At 39.5% G+C, this 18,448-nt stretch overlaps 1 protein-coding gene across 1 annotated transcript in view; it reads right to left on the bottom strand.

The window, feature by feature from the left end:
- SON (SON DNA and RNA binding protein) overlaps positions 1-18,448 on the bottom strand; it is a 31,136-nt gene that overhangs the window by 12,138 nt on the left and 550 nt on the right. Inside the window, 5 exon segments of the mRNA XM_057696625.1 lie at positions 4,126-4,314; positions 4,495-4,641; positions 6,556-6,716; positions 8,033-13,927; positions 15,671-15,837. Coding sequence (XP_057552608.1) covers positions 4,126-4,314; positions 4,495-4,641; positions 6,556-6,716; positions 8,033-13,927; positions 15,671-15,837 — 6,559 coding nt within the window.

Below are 18,448 nucleotides of genomic sequence, written 5' to 3'. Positions count from 1 at the left end.
TCTCCCTATGACTTGTTCTAAAATGAGAAATCCACATAAAAGAATATCCTGAATTATAATTACAGTTCTCACGTTAATAAAAACCTGTCCAAGTTATTTCACTCCTCTACTTCAGCAACACAGCAGATTACTACTTCTGTAACCTAAAAAGTTGTCAGGACTAATGAAACACATAATGTAACTGACACCATGTAACAAGCATTTCATGGCCTAAGCTATAACTGTACCTTCTGTATCTTCATTTAAAAAAAAACACTTCTAAGTCAATTTACCTCCCCCCTTTGTTAACCCAACTGTTTACATAAATAGAACAATTATCTTAAGTATTTCTTACAAAGTCAATGAAAGGATATAAAAGAACTAAAGACAGTTATTAGAAGGTGGTCAGGTAAGGAAAAAATAATCCCCGTAACAGGCTAATTATTTCCTACACAGGTAATTGCAGGTATCTCAAATCGAAAGATGATATAAAAGGAAAATTTTAATTGTAAGAAAACAGAATTAAAGAAAAAGCGTCTAACCTGCATACAAAACATGATTTTAAACTATTTAGCAAAAATTAATAAAAAACAGATTCGTGTAGAAAATGGCAACTACATAAACAAAAGCCACACTAAATACAGAATGCCTCAGTTGTTATGTGGCTTGACTGGTTTTAAAAGCTGATTTATGAATCTTTTTATTTACTGTTTCACATAAAATTCTCTAGTGCAATTCTCAGTTAACTTGTACATTTAATCGAAGTGAATTATAATAGGAAAAGAAATAGATAAACCATTAGAAGGTAAAGAAATTCCGTGTTAATCACCTAGGAGAGTCTAAGGAGAGAATGAATAACGAAGCTGCACTTACACTTACATTCTAGCACTACCAGGACCTGTATGTTTCATTTTCAGTTAAAATTTTCATCTTACCACAAGAATTCAGCTTTCCTAAACTTCAAAATTTTAAAGCTTCTAAATATAAGGGAATTTTTGCTCCACTGGGACAGGGAAATATTCTTCAGTAATAACAAATCAAGAACAGTTGCCAGAGACAATAACTGTCCTAACATGTGTAAGTAATCACTACACTTAATGGCAAGTACCTCTTGGACATTTATGATTAATAGTAAACCCAAGGAAATTTTATGTCAGAGACTACATTTATATCTTCTATCCAATAAGTCCTTGCTAATTTTATTACCAAGAATTAATGCCCCCGAGGACAATTTTTAAAATGATTTCCAACACTTCTGATTTCATTGTTTATAAATCAAATTCACACAAATATGATCAAGGTTCTGCAGTCACTCCTTACTGAGGATGATGCTGGTTGGCTTCTGGGCTGAAAGACGATGCTATAGCAGTAGGGCACACAGTCTGATGAGTCGATATTCCTTAAGATACGGATTTATGCTGATCCATCCACGTCTATCCACTCATACTTATGTCAAAGAGCACTTATGTGCAAAACAATTGGTAGGATAAGGATCATAGCAAAGCTGAGATCAAATCTGTGATCTTTGCTTAAATGTTTTATGCTCAAAACTAAAGAACCACAAATTCCATTTATATTTATTAAAATGAAAAAGACTAACAGGTAAAAAAATTAAAGTACTATTCGGTTAAAATATTGACCATTTACAAGAACTTTCCTCTTCTCTATAAACTCTTTATTTCAACCCCTGACAGGGAATCAAGAGTCAATACTCCCAATAAAACGTCACCAACAGTATTCTACAAACATTAGAATATAGAATATTAATCTTACAAATAGATTTGTAAGATACAGCTAAATAACTGGAACTAAACAATATTATATTGTGAACATTTCCTCTAGGTGTTTAATATTACTTCCAGGTAAAATTACAGAGACCTGAAGCAAAAACAAATTTCTGTCCCTTTTCTTCCTAAAATTTTGGGATTGTTTTACTTGAAATTAAAGTTAACATTTACATTCTTTTAGTCTAATTGTCTAAGAAACCAGCTTAGAGTTCTGATATCAAATAGTTGTATATATCCTCCCACAAAAGAAATCTTCATGAACAGAACTTTTTCCCCTCCTGCTTTAATAAAAGGCTCCTTTACCTACTATAAAATCTGAATACTCACCTACTCCCCTCTTAGGATTTATTTGGAATAATTCCCTCAACTTTGCATTCTAATCTGACAACCACTATTGATGTCCAACGTAAGGCACTACAGTTTCAATGTTCAGACTGAAAATGGCTAAATATTGAAATATATATTTATATATAAACTCAATCAAAGCAGATCCATAATCACCAGGATTTACTAAGCACTCTCCCCATGTTCAACTGAAGTTAAAATAGTTATGGTCACTTATCTTTCCAGGAAAATCCCTTGGAATTATGCCATATTTATATAGAGTTTTGCTCCGCTGGAAAATTTTTCTCCCATAATCTCATGTTTTTTCTCTTTGTTAAATGCTTAATCTTCAAGAAATTACTTAAAAGCATATGTATCAGAATTTCTAAGTCAGTCTGTTTGGCCCTCTTTTATGGTTTATAATCAGCTACTACAAGATTTAAGTCAGTTACAAATGTCAGTTAACCTTTCCCTCTTGATATGTGCGGGTATAGCCTGCTTTCACTAAACTGGCTTTCACTAAAAATTTTCCAAACACACTCTCTCCCTCACTGGTGATGATATAAACTTGCTTCAATTGTTGAACTCCATGTAAATACAAATCATCAACAGTGACTGCAAGATGCACTGGCTAGTTATGTCCAGCTTCATTGTCTAGAACTTGCTCTCTTCTCAAATGCGACAGGTGAAAAAAAAAAAAAAAGAAACAACAAAAAAAAAAACCACAGTGAAGATGTCACCTGTGAATAGCCCAGGGTAAAAAAAATACTATCAAAGTTTCTGATTTGGGTTCTGTTCACTTTTAACTTGATAAACAGAGTTCGTTTATTTGTATTATTGGTGGTGTTTATTGGACGATGATGATATGGCCAAAAAAGGGAACCTGTAGGTGAAGAGCACAGGTCTCTCTGACCCACATATCCCAGAACTGCAAGGAAAGGAACTGGGGAAGAATTCCCACATTGTAAGGGCATCATATATCTAGTCCAGTCCTTTGACAAATGTCTGGGCTTTGGAAACCAAGGGCAAGAGGTGATGACTAGTCTATGGTTCTCATTTAAAACTCCCACCCCCCTAATAAGTCTCCACCCTCCCAGATCCCCCAAGCGTGATTTTGCACAACAAGTTAAATAAAAGTAAACTGTTTATTAAAAGATACAGCAAAGGTACAGATACAGAGATACATACAAAGATACAGATATATATATATATTTACATATATATACAGTCTTGCTGTTTTCATGTGCACTATATTTAGCAGCACATTATTTAATCAGGCGGCATTTTAATGGGGCTGTTTTGACACTTGGCATTATTACTGAGTCATTTTGACAAGATACAACTATAGCCTCCTGGAAATTTCAAGCTGTGAATTCCACTTCTCCAACTTTTAATAGTAGCAAAAAGGGGAAGGAGAAGGGAAAGAAGTACCAAGGCTGAGCATTAGGTTAAACACAAGAATCCAAAAGGGCCAAGGTAGCACAGGGAAGGGAAAATGATTAAAATTAAAGGCTATCTGACAAACAACCCAGAGAAATAGTAAGAAACCATTATTTAAGGGCAACGGGCTATGTATCCAAGATGCTCACATCAGCCTACAATAACCTTTTCCAATCCAGTTCTTGTGTTGAACCTGAGGATCTGCCTCTCTCTGCTCAATCCCTCCACCCAATAAATTTGCTACCACCAAAATCTAGAGCTATAGAGCCTTGAAGCAAAACGGGAAGCTAAATAGTTGTACCTTGGGCTACCTTCCCACAAGTGCAAGGAGGGCCCAATGTTGGGTAGGGATGTGACAACACTGTTCTCTGCAATTCGATGCTTTTCACTTTGTGGCTTGGTTCCACAAAGTGAATTGCATCGAGTTACTGTCAAATGAGAAGCTGCGGGTTGTTTCATCTGTCGTCTAACCCGGCCCTGCCGTTTAACCCGGCCCTAAGAAGAGTGAAACAGAATCCAAATCAGATATAAAATAACAATAAAATGCAGATTCAGGTATATAAAAGGAAAAATACATAATACTCCTCTTACTTACCTCAGAGGGCAAATTGCTGCTGAAAACATTATCATCATCTTTGTTTTCTTCACCATTTTTCTCTACAGGAACCCACTCTCCATAAACACTATCCGCTTCTTTTTTCCGATGTTGGGATCCAGATGATACAGGGAATTCTTTTGTTAATGTTACCTGGCTTTTTGGTGGAGTTGGCTTTGCTGCAGCAATCTAAAAAACAATGTTTTTCTTAATTAAAACTCAACAGATTTTCAACATAATCTGAAAATGACTTTGTTCATTATTTCTCACAGTGTTTAACCTAAATTAAAAACTAAATTCCATCTGAGTTTTATTTAAACAGTTCCACAAGTTGCGCTGTTTCACCAGTCCAAAAACACTAATACTCACATTCAGATTGAAAAAAATGGGTTTGGGTTCACTGAGTTTAAAGGGATGATGATAAAAAGGAGGTTCTTCTTCCTCTTCATCCGAAACATGAGGTTTATTCACTATTACATCATCATCTTCTTTACTCTGTGCGATCTGTTTGCATTTCTTAAAAGGTAAAAACAAACAAGAGATAAATCTTACACTTTATGTAAAGTAACATGTAATTTCTTAAAACCACATAAAATCAACTTTCAAAGGTAAAAGAAGATTAATGATAGGTTACAGATAGGTAACTTCTTACTAGTTATTATTTAAACACACTCTAGCTGGTCAGTCAGTTAACAACATTTATTGAGCACCTACTATGTGCAGAGCACTGTACTGGGCACTGTCCAGGGAATACAAAAAAATAAAGTAAAAGACATGGTCCCTGCTCTCAAGGAGCTTACAATCTAGTTCAAGAGGTGGAATACATACACATGAGATAACTGAGGAACGCTTTTACAGAGCAACACAATTAACAAGTGCAAACTGATATAATACAAACTGAGTACATAAGTGCTCAAAGAACAAAAGCTTAAGAGAGAACAGAATCAGGCAGAATCTGATAATCAAGGAATATTCCTTGAAGAGTTCTAAGCCAGATTTTCATAGTTAAGAACAAGGATTAGCAGGGAAAGGAAAAGAAAGTCACCCTAGTCAGGTAGTGGTAAAGAGGTGAGAAAAAAACTTATCAGAAGGGACAAGAGGGCTGAAGATGAGGCTAAAATATATAGGGAAACACTAAGTGTTCACAAGGTTTTGGATAAGGAGCTTGGATTTGATAAGCAAGCAATAGAAGCCTTCACTAGGTCCTTAAACTAAAAAAAAAAAAAAAAAAGTAATTCATATTGCAATAAATCTAAGTGAGGAAACAGATTAAGAAACTATATGATCCCCAAATGTATGGCTAAATAAAATTTGAAACACTTGCAGTTGGGTTAGATTTCTTTCCATAAATGTTGTGTAGGTTGAGTCTCTAAAGAAACAGAACTCAAAAACAGAACATAAGGCATGATGGAGAAGGTGCAACTGATGAAGTCTGACACATAAAGCAAAGTCAATTCCGCCTTGAGAAGCAAAGGAACAAACTCCATTACCTGGCTTTATAAAAAGGTCAGAGTAAATTTCGGTGGACTTGCCTCTATACAAGCAGTAGAATTTATCATATCCCTTATCAAATGAAAATATTATAATAGGATAAAAAGCTCATTTAGCCAAAAACAGAGTACACCAAGCTTGTAACCAAGGGGAACAGAATATATTGACAGTGGCAGGCTGGCATAAGGCGAGCCAATAACAAGTTTCAATATCTGAAACAGTGTGGTATTTCTGGATCCTAGCAGCAATATTTCAGCGTCCTCCAAAAAAAACACAAATTTTAATAAAACAAAGCCAAAGACAAAAAAAAAAAAAAAAGCCTCAACTGAAAAGATCAAATTCTTAAAAACAAAAATAAGTGTGTTTAAAATATTTATGTTACTGCCAAAACCCGAACCGCAGGAAGAACTGATAATGGCCGGCCATTATCACCAATGGCTGGTACCAAACAGCCAAAACCCGAAATGTTGATGCGAAAGAAGTTCCTTTCAGGCAATGGCCAGCTATTCTCATTAATTTCCAAGCTCCGGTGGCAAAAGATCATTTCTGAAGATTGTCTGTGTCTTTGCGTATATGCAGTACACTCGTGGCGATCAGTGAACACGTCGTGAATGGAAACGAAACTGTAGGCGAGCTTCTGCGTGTTGCTCACTCAACACCTCCTCCATTCAAACGAACCGTCCCACTCCTCAGTCAGTTTGGCTTCTAAAACTGGAAAGCAAAAGTAATGGGAAGTAACTTTTAGCTAGCGGAGCTTAGCCATCCCGGATAATGGCCTGCTAAACAGAGCTTCTGCCGCTGCCACGTCTGTATTTCGGGTTTTGGCCACTCGGTGCCAGCCATTATCAGTTCAGCCCACAATTCGGGTTTTGGCACGCTCCAGAGTCAACATCACTGGAATACTCCATTTAAGAATGAAACGAATTCTGTCTAACTTACCTCAGTTAGTTCTTCTATAGTAGCTCCTCCTGACTTTTTAGCAACTTTCTCTTCTATTGTAGGTGGAGGTGCAGGCTTTAAGTTTGGCGGTAAAGGAACACCAGCCTTAGCACACATGGCAGCTGCATTAGCTTTGGCTATTTCAAGTAACTGAGCCTTATCTGCAAGAGGAAAATATAAGAAGCAGTTTTCCTAAAAGGCTGTACATTTTGTATTATCTACTGTTTTATATACTACCAAAATTAATGGCATCAATTTGTTGCCCTAACTTACAGCTGTGATAAAATCACTCTTTGGCTCAGTTTTAAAGCAAACGACCCATATTTTAAAAAGAATTAAGTCCACATTTAGCTTTCCATTCAAACACTATACAAAATAGCCAACTATACAACTATAATAATCACCCTGCCACACACGCTGACACACACCTGCCAAAGCCTACATTATTTTCCAAAACAACTATGCCCCTTAACTTACTTTCCTTCTAATCTCTGACATTTTAAATCACTCTTTGAGCCCATGTTCAAAACTGCCACTTCTTCAAAGTAACAAATGTTAAGTCAGAATTTAACATTCCTCTCCATCGTGCTCCCAAAGTACCTAATCTATACCAGTAATTACAGCAAGCATCACATCCTGCTCTTTTTGGCAGTTTTACTATCTGGTAAAAGAGTCATATATACATTTTATCTATGTCTCTTGTACTAACTTGAAATCACTCCAGGAATTACATACTGTTTCTCTGCTCTGAATAAAAAAAGGATTCAGAAACCATTTGCTGAAGTGAATGCATTCTCCCTTAAGGTTCTGTTAAGGTCTTTTTCTTTAGACAACTCTGACCTGGGAATGTCCAATCTACTGGGATAATGATAAATTACCCATTATTATCACACATAGTTATGCATAATCAAGTTTTAATCACCTCTGCACACTTTTTAAGATTGGAAGAAATTAGAACACTTTCTTAAAAGACTGACTGAAATCACTTTAACTCTGTACTTGCAAAATTCCCTACTCACTTCCATTACCCATTATACCAATCAGAGTTATCTTCACAAACATTTAATAGTCCTAGATTGCCATTTTACTGTAACTTATTAAAAAAGAAACATTTGATTTTAGGCTTATTTGCAAGAATCTATGCTGGAATACATACAATAACAATCTAAGCAGATACTAGCCTTGTCTTTAAATGGACTTCTACTTGCCATTTTTAATTATGGAATAAGATTAAAGCAAAAGGAAACATTCAAGTATGGAAATATCTTGGTTCTAATATACTCCAAAGCAGGTCTTTAAAAAGCTAATTACAAATGTACTTATTCCTACATTTTTTAAACAGAAGCTAATCTAATTACAAAACTTTAAAAATAGAAATATTTATCCTAAACCAAGAACCCCAAATATTCCATTGACTCACAGAAAAAACTCAGATTTAAGTCATTCTCTAATACCATTAAATTTTTAAATAACTCACTCAAATCCGTCAGACGTTTAGGTGATCTGCCTCTTTCAGAAGACCTGGATCGTTTACGACGGATGGGAGATCTGCTAAACCTTCTTCTCAAGGGTGTTCGTGATCGCCTTAATCTGACTGGTGATATACTGAAGCTTCGTCTTCTTACCACAGATCTCGACCTTCTCCGGCGGCTCGGGGTGCGGCTCCGTCGACTGGGGGTGCGGCTCCGTCGACTCGGGGTGCGGCTCCGTCGACTCGGGGTCCGACTCCGTCTGCTGGGGGTGCGGCTCCTTCGGCTTGGGGTGCGGCTCCTTCGGCTTGGGGAAATGCTAAAGCTCCTTCTCCCCCCAGATCTAGATCTTCTTCGACGACTCGGAGTGTGACTCCGGCTCCGACGACTTGGGGTGCGGCTTCGAGCTCTACCTGTTTTCCGGTTATCCCTGGAGCTTGATCTTTTTCTTTTTCTTTCCCTGGACTTGGATCTGTGCTTTGGAGATCTTTTGCGCTTCTCTTTTGATACAGATCGCCTTCCTCTAGACTTTGATCTTGATCTGCTGCTCCTCCTTCGGCGTCTGGATCGTGACCGTGAACGTGTTTGAGAGCGATGAGACTTGGACTTAGATGATCTCTTTCTTGCCCTAGAACGAGATTCACTGGTGCGCTTCCTCGATTTGTGTTCAGAAGACTTGGAACGCTTACTTCGAGATCTTAATGAAGAGTCCCTTTTCTTCTCTTTCTCACCTTTGTCACGGTTCTTATTTTTCTTGCTTTTTTCATGCGTATCCTTAACTTTTACAAAAATTTCATAATCATCTTTTTCCTCTGAAGAAGACTCTGAAGCTCTTTCTGGTATACTAATTACAACTGGACTGGCAGCAGATTTATCCCGTTCAACTTCACTTGCAAGTAAAGATCCTTCAATACCAGCTCTAAGGCTTGTAAGACGTTCCATGTCCTTAGGAAGTAATGGTCTCACTAAATCAGCTTCATTAATATCATCGATGGTAGCAGAAAATCCAGAATCAGACAATATCTCTTTAGTAGGGAGAGGTACTTCTTTATCTTCTCCACTACTCTCATTAGGACTGAGAGCAACTGCTAATGTCTGGTCACTCTCCTGTATAGGCAATGATCCTTCTGCATCCTTACTGATAAAGTTATTATTAGATGGTAAATCAGGATGAATGTCTTTAGCAGGCAAAGGTCCCTCTATGTCAGCTTCACTACCACCGCTGGGGCTGGTAGAAATGACCATGTCATGTTCAGTATCTTGAGTAGCTAAAGCTAGTTCAACATCATATTTACTAACTGAACTGAAAGCAGATGCTACAACAAATTCAAGACCCTTACCAGTTCCCACTGCATCAGGTTCAAGCACAAGGGGACCAGTAGAAGACAGAGTCCCTCCTACATCAGTTTCACTAACACTAGGGCAGGTATCCAATACTGTGCATTGTTCAGCCTCATTGGTGGGCAAAATCTTCTCTTCACCAATTTCACCAACAGCACCAGTGCTGGCAGCAGACACTGTGTTATGTTCCATCTCTTTAGCAATTAAGTGATTATTTATATTAAGGTCTACATTTATACCATTTTCAGCTTCAGAAGAGTCATTCTTCAGGTGTCCTTCAGCATGTGGCTCTTCCTCTGAATGCATGGGAATCTCCTGCAAGCAAATCTCTGGAGCGAGATTCTGATCACCAGATAGTAAATTCATTCCTTTTATACCACTAGACTCCAGTATTACTGGTATAGACTCTAAAACCATCTCAGTTGGTATTACTGGAGTCTGCTCCAAGACAGTGACAGGAGGCTCTGAAATTGTCACAGTGGATTCTTGGACACAAATAGATGGTTCTGACACAATCATGTTAGGCTGAAGGACTGACACCACGGGTTCCAGGATAGGCATGGCAGCTTCCAGGGCAGAAACAACTGGCACAGGAATGGTAACATGCTCTGGCTCAGACAAGGCCAGAGGCTCTGGGACAGCCTCAGCCAGTGGGTCCTGGACAGCCACGGCCGGTGGGTCTGGCACAGCCTCAGCCTGTGGCTCTGGGACAGCCATGGCTGGTGGCTCTGAAACAGTTCCAGCTGGTTGCTCCGGGACAGCCACAGCTGGTAGCTCTGAGACAGTCATGGCTGGCAGATCTACAGTGCTCTGTGATGGCTGTGGAATAGGTACTGCTGGCTCCAGCAGGAAAATAGACACCTCTGAGGCAACATGTCCTGAAGCCCTCATGGAATCAAAAGTTTCTGCTGTCTCTGACATAACAGAAGGCTCTGATGTTAACACAGTCAGTTCAGCTGATGTTGTGGGTGCTTCAGACACCATGTAAGTCACTGGTCTCTCTGGTGCAATTTCATGCTCTTCTGCTACAGCAGCAGACTCTACAGGTGTTGACATAACTGAAGACTCTGGCTCTAGCAGGGGTTCTGGAACAGTCATGGCAGCCTCTGATGCTGACACTGAATAATTAACAGGCATTGCCGAAGGCTCTGAAATCTCACTTTGACTCACAGGAGGTTCAGGGAGCGACACAGACTCTTCAGGAGGTAATTCTGGCACCTCAGTAGGCCAAGTATTTTCAGCTGTTAATGCTGACTGCTCAGTGGGTAATGCTGGACCCTCTGGTGGTTCCTCAGGAGGCAATGGTGGTGTCATTGGTGGCTCCTCAGGCGGCAATGGTGGCATTGTTGGAGGCTCTTCAGGTGGCAAAGGTGGCACCATATATGCCTCCGTATATGTATCAGTATAAGAATCGGTGTAAGAATCAGCTGCCATAGACATCATTGAACGATCAGCAGTATAAGATGACATCATAGATCGGTCAGCTGCAGAGTACGATGACATCATAGACCGGTCAGCAGCAGAGTATGACGACATCATAGACCGGTCAGCACCCATGGACATCATAGATCGGTCAGCCATTGGGGACATCATGGAGCGCTCGTAAGCTGACATCATAGAGCGTTCGTAAGCTGACATCATAGAGCGCTCAGCCATAGGGGACATCATAGACCGCTCATAAGCTGACATCATAGAGCGCTCATAGGCTGACATCATAGAGCGCTCAGCCATAGGGGACATCATAGACCGCTCATAAGACATCATCGAGCGTTCGTAAGATGACATCATGGAACGTTCTGCAGCATAGGACATCATCATAGAACGTCTAGATGCTAACATCAGGGGTCTAGGTGCTAACCTATATGGCCTGGGAGATATTCTATAGGACCTGGGTGCTATCCTATAAGGTCTAGGTGACATCCTATAGGGATCAGGAGTTAGTCTGTAGGGATCATGGCCTAATCTGTAGGGGTCCTGCCCTAACCTATAGGCATCGTGACCCAGCCTATAAGGGTCATGACCTAACCTATAGGGATCCTGAGCTAACCTGTAAGGATCCTGAGCTAACCTGTAGGGATCAGGAGATTTTGAACCCAACATAGCAGAATCTTGGGTACTAGATGCTAACATCTGGGCATCCATGGTACCAGACGCTAACATCTGAGCATCCATGGTGCCGGAAGCTAACATCTGAGAGTCCATAGTGCCAGATGCTAACATCTGGGAATCCATAGAACTAGTGGCTAACATCTGGGAGTCCATGGAGCTGGTTGCTAACATCTGGGAGTCCATGGAGCTGGTTGCTAACATCTGGGAGTCCATGGAGCTGGTTGCTAACATCTGGGAGTCCATGGAGCTGGTTGCTAACATCTGGGAGTCCATGGAGCTGGTTGCTAACATCTGGGAGTCCATGGAGCTGGTTGCTAACATCTGGGAGTCCATGGAGCTGGTTGCTAACATCTGGGAGTCCATGGAGCTGGTTGCTAACATCTGGGAGTCCATGGAGCTGGTTGCTAACATCTGGGAGTCCATGGTGCTAGAGGCTAACATCTGGGAGTCCATGGTGTTGGACGCTAGCATTTGGGAGTCCATGGTGTTGGACGCTAGCATTTGGGAGTCCATGGTGTTGGATGCTAACATATGGGTCTCCATGGTGTTAGAAGCTAACATATGGGATTCTTGGGCCATCAAGGGATCCACTCCTACTGTTACAGAAGTCTCCCCCACTAATGTAGTAGGCAGCTCCTGTGCTACCGTATTATAGGACTCCAGCGCTGTCGTCGAGGGCACCTCCAGGGACTGCGACACGGTCAGCGTTGACAGCTCCGTTGTCACCACAGACTGAACAGAGATCTCCAGCGCCACAGTTGCCACAGGCTGCCCAGGCAACTCTGGCGCCCCAGGCTGCCCTGGCAACTCCAGCACCCCCGTTGCCAAAGGCTGCCCCAAAAGCTCCAGTGCTCCAGCTGCCCCAGACTGCCCCGAGAACTCCAGTGCCCCAGCTGCCATGAGCTGCCCAGGCAACTCCAGTGCCCCAGTTGCCACAGGCTGCCCCGACAACTCCAGTGCCCTAGTTGCCGAAGGCAGCCCTGGCAACTCTGGCACCCCAGTCACCGAAGGCTGCCCTGGCAACTCCAGCGCTGTCGTTGCCACTGGCTGTCCTGGCAACTCGAGCACCATTGCTGCCTCAGGCTGCCCCAGCAACCCTGTTGCCGTTGTCACCTCAGGCTGCCCAGGATGTTCCACCGTTGTCATCCCCACAGGCTGCTCCAACTCTGTCGTCATCACAGGTTGTTCGGTCAACTCCATTGCTACTGTTACCACAGGCTGCCCTGGCACCTCTACTGCCGCTGTCACCGCAGGCAGCCCTGGCAACTCCTGTGCCATCACAGGTGGCTCTGGTACCTCCTGTGGTGGCTCCAACTCCATGGATGGTGCTGGAAGCCCTGGCAATTCCTGCGACAACTGTGGCACTGATGTCACAGAGGGCCCCGGCAACTCAGGCACTGCTGTCGCAGGGGGCCCTAGCAACTCAGGCACTGGGGTAGAAAGGGGCCCTGGCAACTCTGGCACCGGGGTAGCAGAGGGCCCAGGTAACTCCAGCACTGGAGTCACAGGGGGCCCCTGCAACTCCGACATGGAGGTCGCAGGTGGCCCCGGCAACTCCATGGCTGAGGCCACCGACGACTCCTGCAGCTCCAACGCTGTGGTCTTGGGCAGCTCCAGCATCTCCTGTGGTCTTGTCATGGATGAATCTGCAATCTCCGATGGTACTTCTACAGGCTGCTCTGGCAATCTCAGCACTTCAGTTGCCGATGACTCTGGAAAATCCATTGCTGTTGATGTGCTTGGCTCAGGGTGCACCTCTGTAGGCGTCTCTGATGACACAAGGGTTTCTGATGGCTCTAGCACTTTTGCTACTGGAGGCTCTAACAACATGATCTTTGATGGCTCTGGAGATGTGCTCTCCAAAGATTTCAGCACAGACTTCATCTGACACTCCACTGACATTGTTACAACTGGCTCAGATGACTTTAGCACTACTGCTGTAGTAGGCATTGGTGCTGTTGCAAAGGAATCCAGAATCTTTGTCGTGGATGGTTCCAGCGTTACTGCCACAGACTGCTCTGACTGCACTGAAATTACTGATGTAGATGCAACTGACAGTTCTGCAGTTTTTGTAGCTGACTTCAGAGTTTCTAAAGTGTGTGGCCCTGATACCTCCATTGATACTACAGGAGATTCTAGCACAACTGCAGAAGATTCACTGGTGTCAGATAGGCTGAATGCTCTTACAGGATGCTCCAGTGCCATCTCTGAAGGTTCAGAATCAAACTTCAAAAAGGAAACTGATTCTAAATCTATGTTCCCATCATGATGTGATTTCGGCTTTGATTCAGATTCTTCTGGCTGTCTTTTATACTTTTTTTCCTTTTCTTTCTTCTTTTTCTTCTTTTTATTTTTGTGCTTTTTATGCTTCTTCGACTTTTTGGTAGGAATTTCATCAGTAGGATCTGTTTGTACAGACACACATCTACTTTTTCTGGAAGCCTCCTTCAAATCTGAAATTAAGGAAAATTAATTTTAATTTGTCAAATATCCCCCAAAATATAGATGACATCGCATAAGCCAAACCTTACATTCCATGTTAAGACACCACAATATAACACTTCTTGTTAAATAAAAGGTTACTAAATAAACTATTTTCCATAAACCAGTTGTCTGAAGACAGACACTCTTCCAATACTTCTTTTACAACTGAAGCCTGGCTTAAAAATAAGTTCTCAATTTATTACAAAAACTTTTAGAATTACATTCAGATGTGTTTTTACTAAATTCATTCTAAACAATTATTTTCTCCAGCTCTTACCTATAGCAAATTAGTTTTAAACTACACTTATAAATGAATAGCTTTCATATTATTAACTTACAAAAACACATCTTAAATGACTTCTGTGACTATTTTATAACCCTTACTTATACAGGAAGCAACATGGCACCAGCTCTGGAACAGACTATCCACCACCCACTAAATGAACAGACGTGGCCAAACTGCTGACACTGTCTTCCAGAGCTAGAGGACAAACTGAGTTAAAACATACGAAGTACACTGAATAATGCCTGGCACCAAGTAAGCCCTCAGCAAATGCTAGGGATTGCTTTTTTTGTAGTATACAAAGGCATGAACAACAAATGTAAAATACGGAACCTGAATTTCCACCCATGTTGTATTCTAATAAAAACAGCATCTCTTCCCAATACTCTTCTAAAATTACTAAGAAGTAAATTTTTTAATGGCTCTACTTTAAAACTGATAATGAAGTCATTTGGGGAGGGGAATTCTTACAGCCCTTAACGTGTAAACTTAAGAACATTTCAATTTACATATCTAAAAGAAAAAGTAGTTTATATTCCACTTTATAACCACATGAGATTTACTCTAATTCCAATATCAAATTAAATAAACCTTAGTGATCTCGGAAAGGAAAAAACTATTCAGAAATCCAGGCCATCAAGATTATCGAAAAAGTGAATCAACACATGACAAGACCTGTTTCAAAGCAAAAGTAATCATTTTCTACTAATTGTTCACTATGTACCAAATATTAGTTAGCTAGCTACACTATACTTCACGAAGCTGCCAGAGACATGAATCTAAGCATGGCTACAGTCTATGCTTTTTTGTTAACCATGCTCTATACTGAAAATAAAAATAAAAAAACAAAACCCATACCACGGCCCCTCCCATTTCCAAAACTAAATATTGTTATTTTTGTGGTTGACCATAAATCTTTCATTTCTAAGCATCAATTATTTAATCAATTCCCAAAATGCTAAAAATCCAGCCATGATTCCTCTTCATTCATGGTACCTTTAAAAAGGAGTAGATGCAAAAATAAGGTAATTCCTAATCCTGGGTTTTAAAATAAAACCTTCCAGGATTTTAAAATCATCACAGATTTGGTCCAGACTTCTGTACCTTCCAAAACTGACATTTACACAACTGTTCAATGAAAACTCACATTCAAAATCCTGGCACTGAAGCACTACAAGACTGAATCAAATAAAGACAGTTATATTCCACCAGCAAAGCAAACAAGTGCATCAATGCTCGTGTTCCAGTACAACTGTATTTTCAAAGAAGAACTTAAGAAAATCTTCAGTAAATCATTTAAACTAAAAATCAGATTTACTGAAGTTTTAGATCTAATGAACACCTTAAATACACTGCGGATCAAGAAATACTACTGTTAACTATTAAAAAACCTTCAAGTTTTCAAGACAGCTGATTATCTCCAACTTACCTGGCTTATATCGTAGTTCTGTATCTAAGACCCCAGAAAGTACTTCCTCTATCTTCTGAACTATTTCTTCATTTGGCAGGCTCCTGGCAGAGGCAGCTGCATCACCTGCCTGGTTTCCTTCAATAGGTGTATTTGTTTCACCATTGAGCTGGCCTTCACTTCTTCCACTTGACAAGAAAAGTTATGAAAATTCATTAAAATTTTTATCATGCCATATAATAAACTAATATTTGTAACTCAACTGATTAAAACAATCTTATATTATTCATACATTTCACCATTTGTATTTATTGTGGATGATATTCCCCATCAATAGGGCTTCCTTAACACTATCTACTCACAGTTGGTACATTTTTATTCTCACACAATCACTTAAAGTTTTCAGAACTGTGAAAGTTAAGAAAAAGTCCTTAAAACAGATCGCTAAGCTCATTTGTTTTTTTTTAGACAATACTCCCCAACCAGCATATTTATCTCAGGGGAGAAAAATTATTATGATCACAATCACAAAACAAAGAAAAATACATGCCCTAACATTATGGTAGAAGCTATAGCCACAGTCAAAGCCACACCTGTGCATGGATCACAATCACCAACAGCAGCATCAAGGAACACAACTTTAGCCAGACACTTCAAAATAAAATGGGTAATTTGTAGCACTGAATCAGGTTTAAACTGATCAGAGTTATTGAAATGCCATGTTGAAAAAGAAAAACACATTTATATAATTTTCACCGTTATCAAAAGTCGTGTAAAACATTTCATTTATATTAATGGTAAATGAATGAACCGCTTAACATGTTTTCAATTCACAGGGCCAGAAGAATCTTGACATAAGAACGTATCATTTACTTAGTCATTTGTACTATTTTGTGTAAATTTACAAAACTCTTTCGGAAAATACTTTGCACAGCATATTAGACTTAATGTAACTTAAATTTTAGCTAAGAAAACGGGTCAACAATTATGCTCCATTACCTGATAAAAGTCTGGTCAGAAAAACAAAAAAGTTCAGTAGTTAACCAACTGTTATTAAAGAACATTTGGTCTCCTAATACAATGACTCATACAATAATATTTAACATTTACTAACTATTAATTAGGGTCACATGGTTCTACATTTTTAAACATATTTATCCTAACAAAACCCTAAGATCAGCACTATTGTTGATTATTTAAATGAGGAAAATGAAGCACAGAGAAGACAAGAAAAACCTACCTGAAGATCACACACCTATTAAGAGGTAAAGCTGGTATTCACAACCAGAGCTCATACTCTTAGTATCTATATAGAATAACTTAAACTGTCTAAATGTCAAGTCTCCTCACCCAAACCAATATACGTAAAAATAAATGACAAAAAAAGGGAACTATAGCTCATTGAAATGGCAAATAAAACTTATTTTGAGACTGATAGTGTATAGCATGTTATTTGAAAACAAGCTTAATATCGCTCTAGTAGTAAACTGCTTTATCTAATATTCTTTTTAGACTTTCTTCCTGGAGCTCTTTCACATTTTTCCTATGCACTTAACACAGTGCTTCTTACCTTACCACGGATTTAAAAATCAGAAAAGTGGGGCTGAAAAAAAACAGGCAGTCTATAAGAAAGTAATCATCTTAAAGCTATCAGGACGTTTATTCAACTACTAAAAAGGGGTGGAAATATCAAAGCACCTAAATATCCATCACTACAATCCTACAACAGAATTCTATGGAGCCATGAGAAATGTTTCAAAGACTACTGAGACTGTGATAAAACACAAACTTGTTCACACTACATATATATGTGAAAAAAACAACCAGCACAAAACAAGATGGTCACATTTCACAAAGATCAATAACCACGTGTTTTTAAAATTTTCTTGCCTCTATTTTTTCTAAACTTTCCACAACAATAAAACTTATAATACAAAAACTGAATTTTAAAAGGTATAGAAACAAGTCATTACAACCAGCAAACACAACTACTTATACCATGAAACTATTAAACAGTTTTCAGGAAAATTATATTCCCTTAGCTCAGGTTGTCTCTCATCACCTTAAAAACAACTGGCATATAACAAAATTTTAAACAGCAACTAAATCAATGAGTGGATATATTTCCCACTTAAAAAACAATATATCCCGCAAAAACAATAATTCTAGCAATACAATATCAATGCCCCAATAACCTTATGTTCACTTGAGCGCTCAGTTTACAACTGCGTTTTCGGTTGATTTTCAAATTCACATTACGTCTGGCTCTTGCTCTCAACTATTAAAATACAACTAACAATACATCTGGAAATCGGAACAAATATTTACGTTACACAAAGCAAAAATACAAAAAGGCAACCACTGAATAACAACATGACCCACACGATTTTCCTTTCTGAGTATACAAGTATTTCTTTGAAAGTCTCTTCCCATTCAAATTGTGTGGAACCAAGAGTAAACTAGTAGCAATGACAAAAGGAGCGCGTTAGTCAAATATGTCAACTGGGGCAGGGACAGCAAAAATATTTAGACCTACTACACGATGTCCCCTTTCCGCTTGCTGAATTAAAAAATTACTAGTAATTCAAAGTCCCCTTCCATCCTCACCTCGAATATTCTATCAAAGTAGCTAACATTAATTTGAGCTGTTTCAATTGAAGTTTTCAATCTATTAGACTATTAGAATGCTACCTGGTGGAAGCCACAGGACACTAGGACCCAAATAATCTAATTAAAGGATCCCGACCCCCAAGTAATCTGAAGCTTGCAATAATAAAGCGGACTTAAGATTACCCAAAA

Source organism: Hippopotamus amphibius, chromosome 10 (genome assembly GCF_030028045.1).
Source record: "Hippopotamus amphibius kiboko isolate mHipAmp2 chromosome 10, mHipAmp2.hap2, whole genome shotgun sequence".
Taxonomy (NCBI): domain Eukaryota; kingdom Metazoa; phylum Chordata; class Mammalia; order Artiodactyla; family Hippopotamidae; genus Hippopotamus; species Hippopotamus amphibius.
Note: the sequence above shows the minus strand (reverse complement) of the source record. Positions and strands in the feature narration are given on the sequence as shown.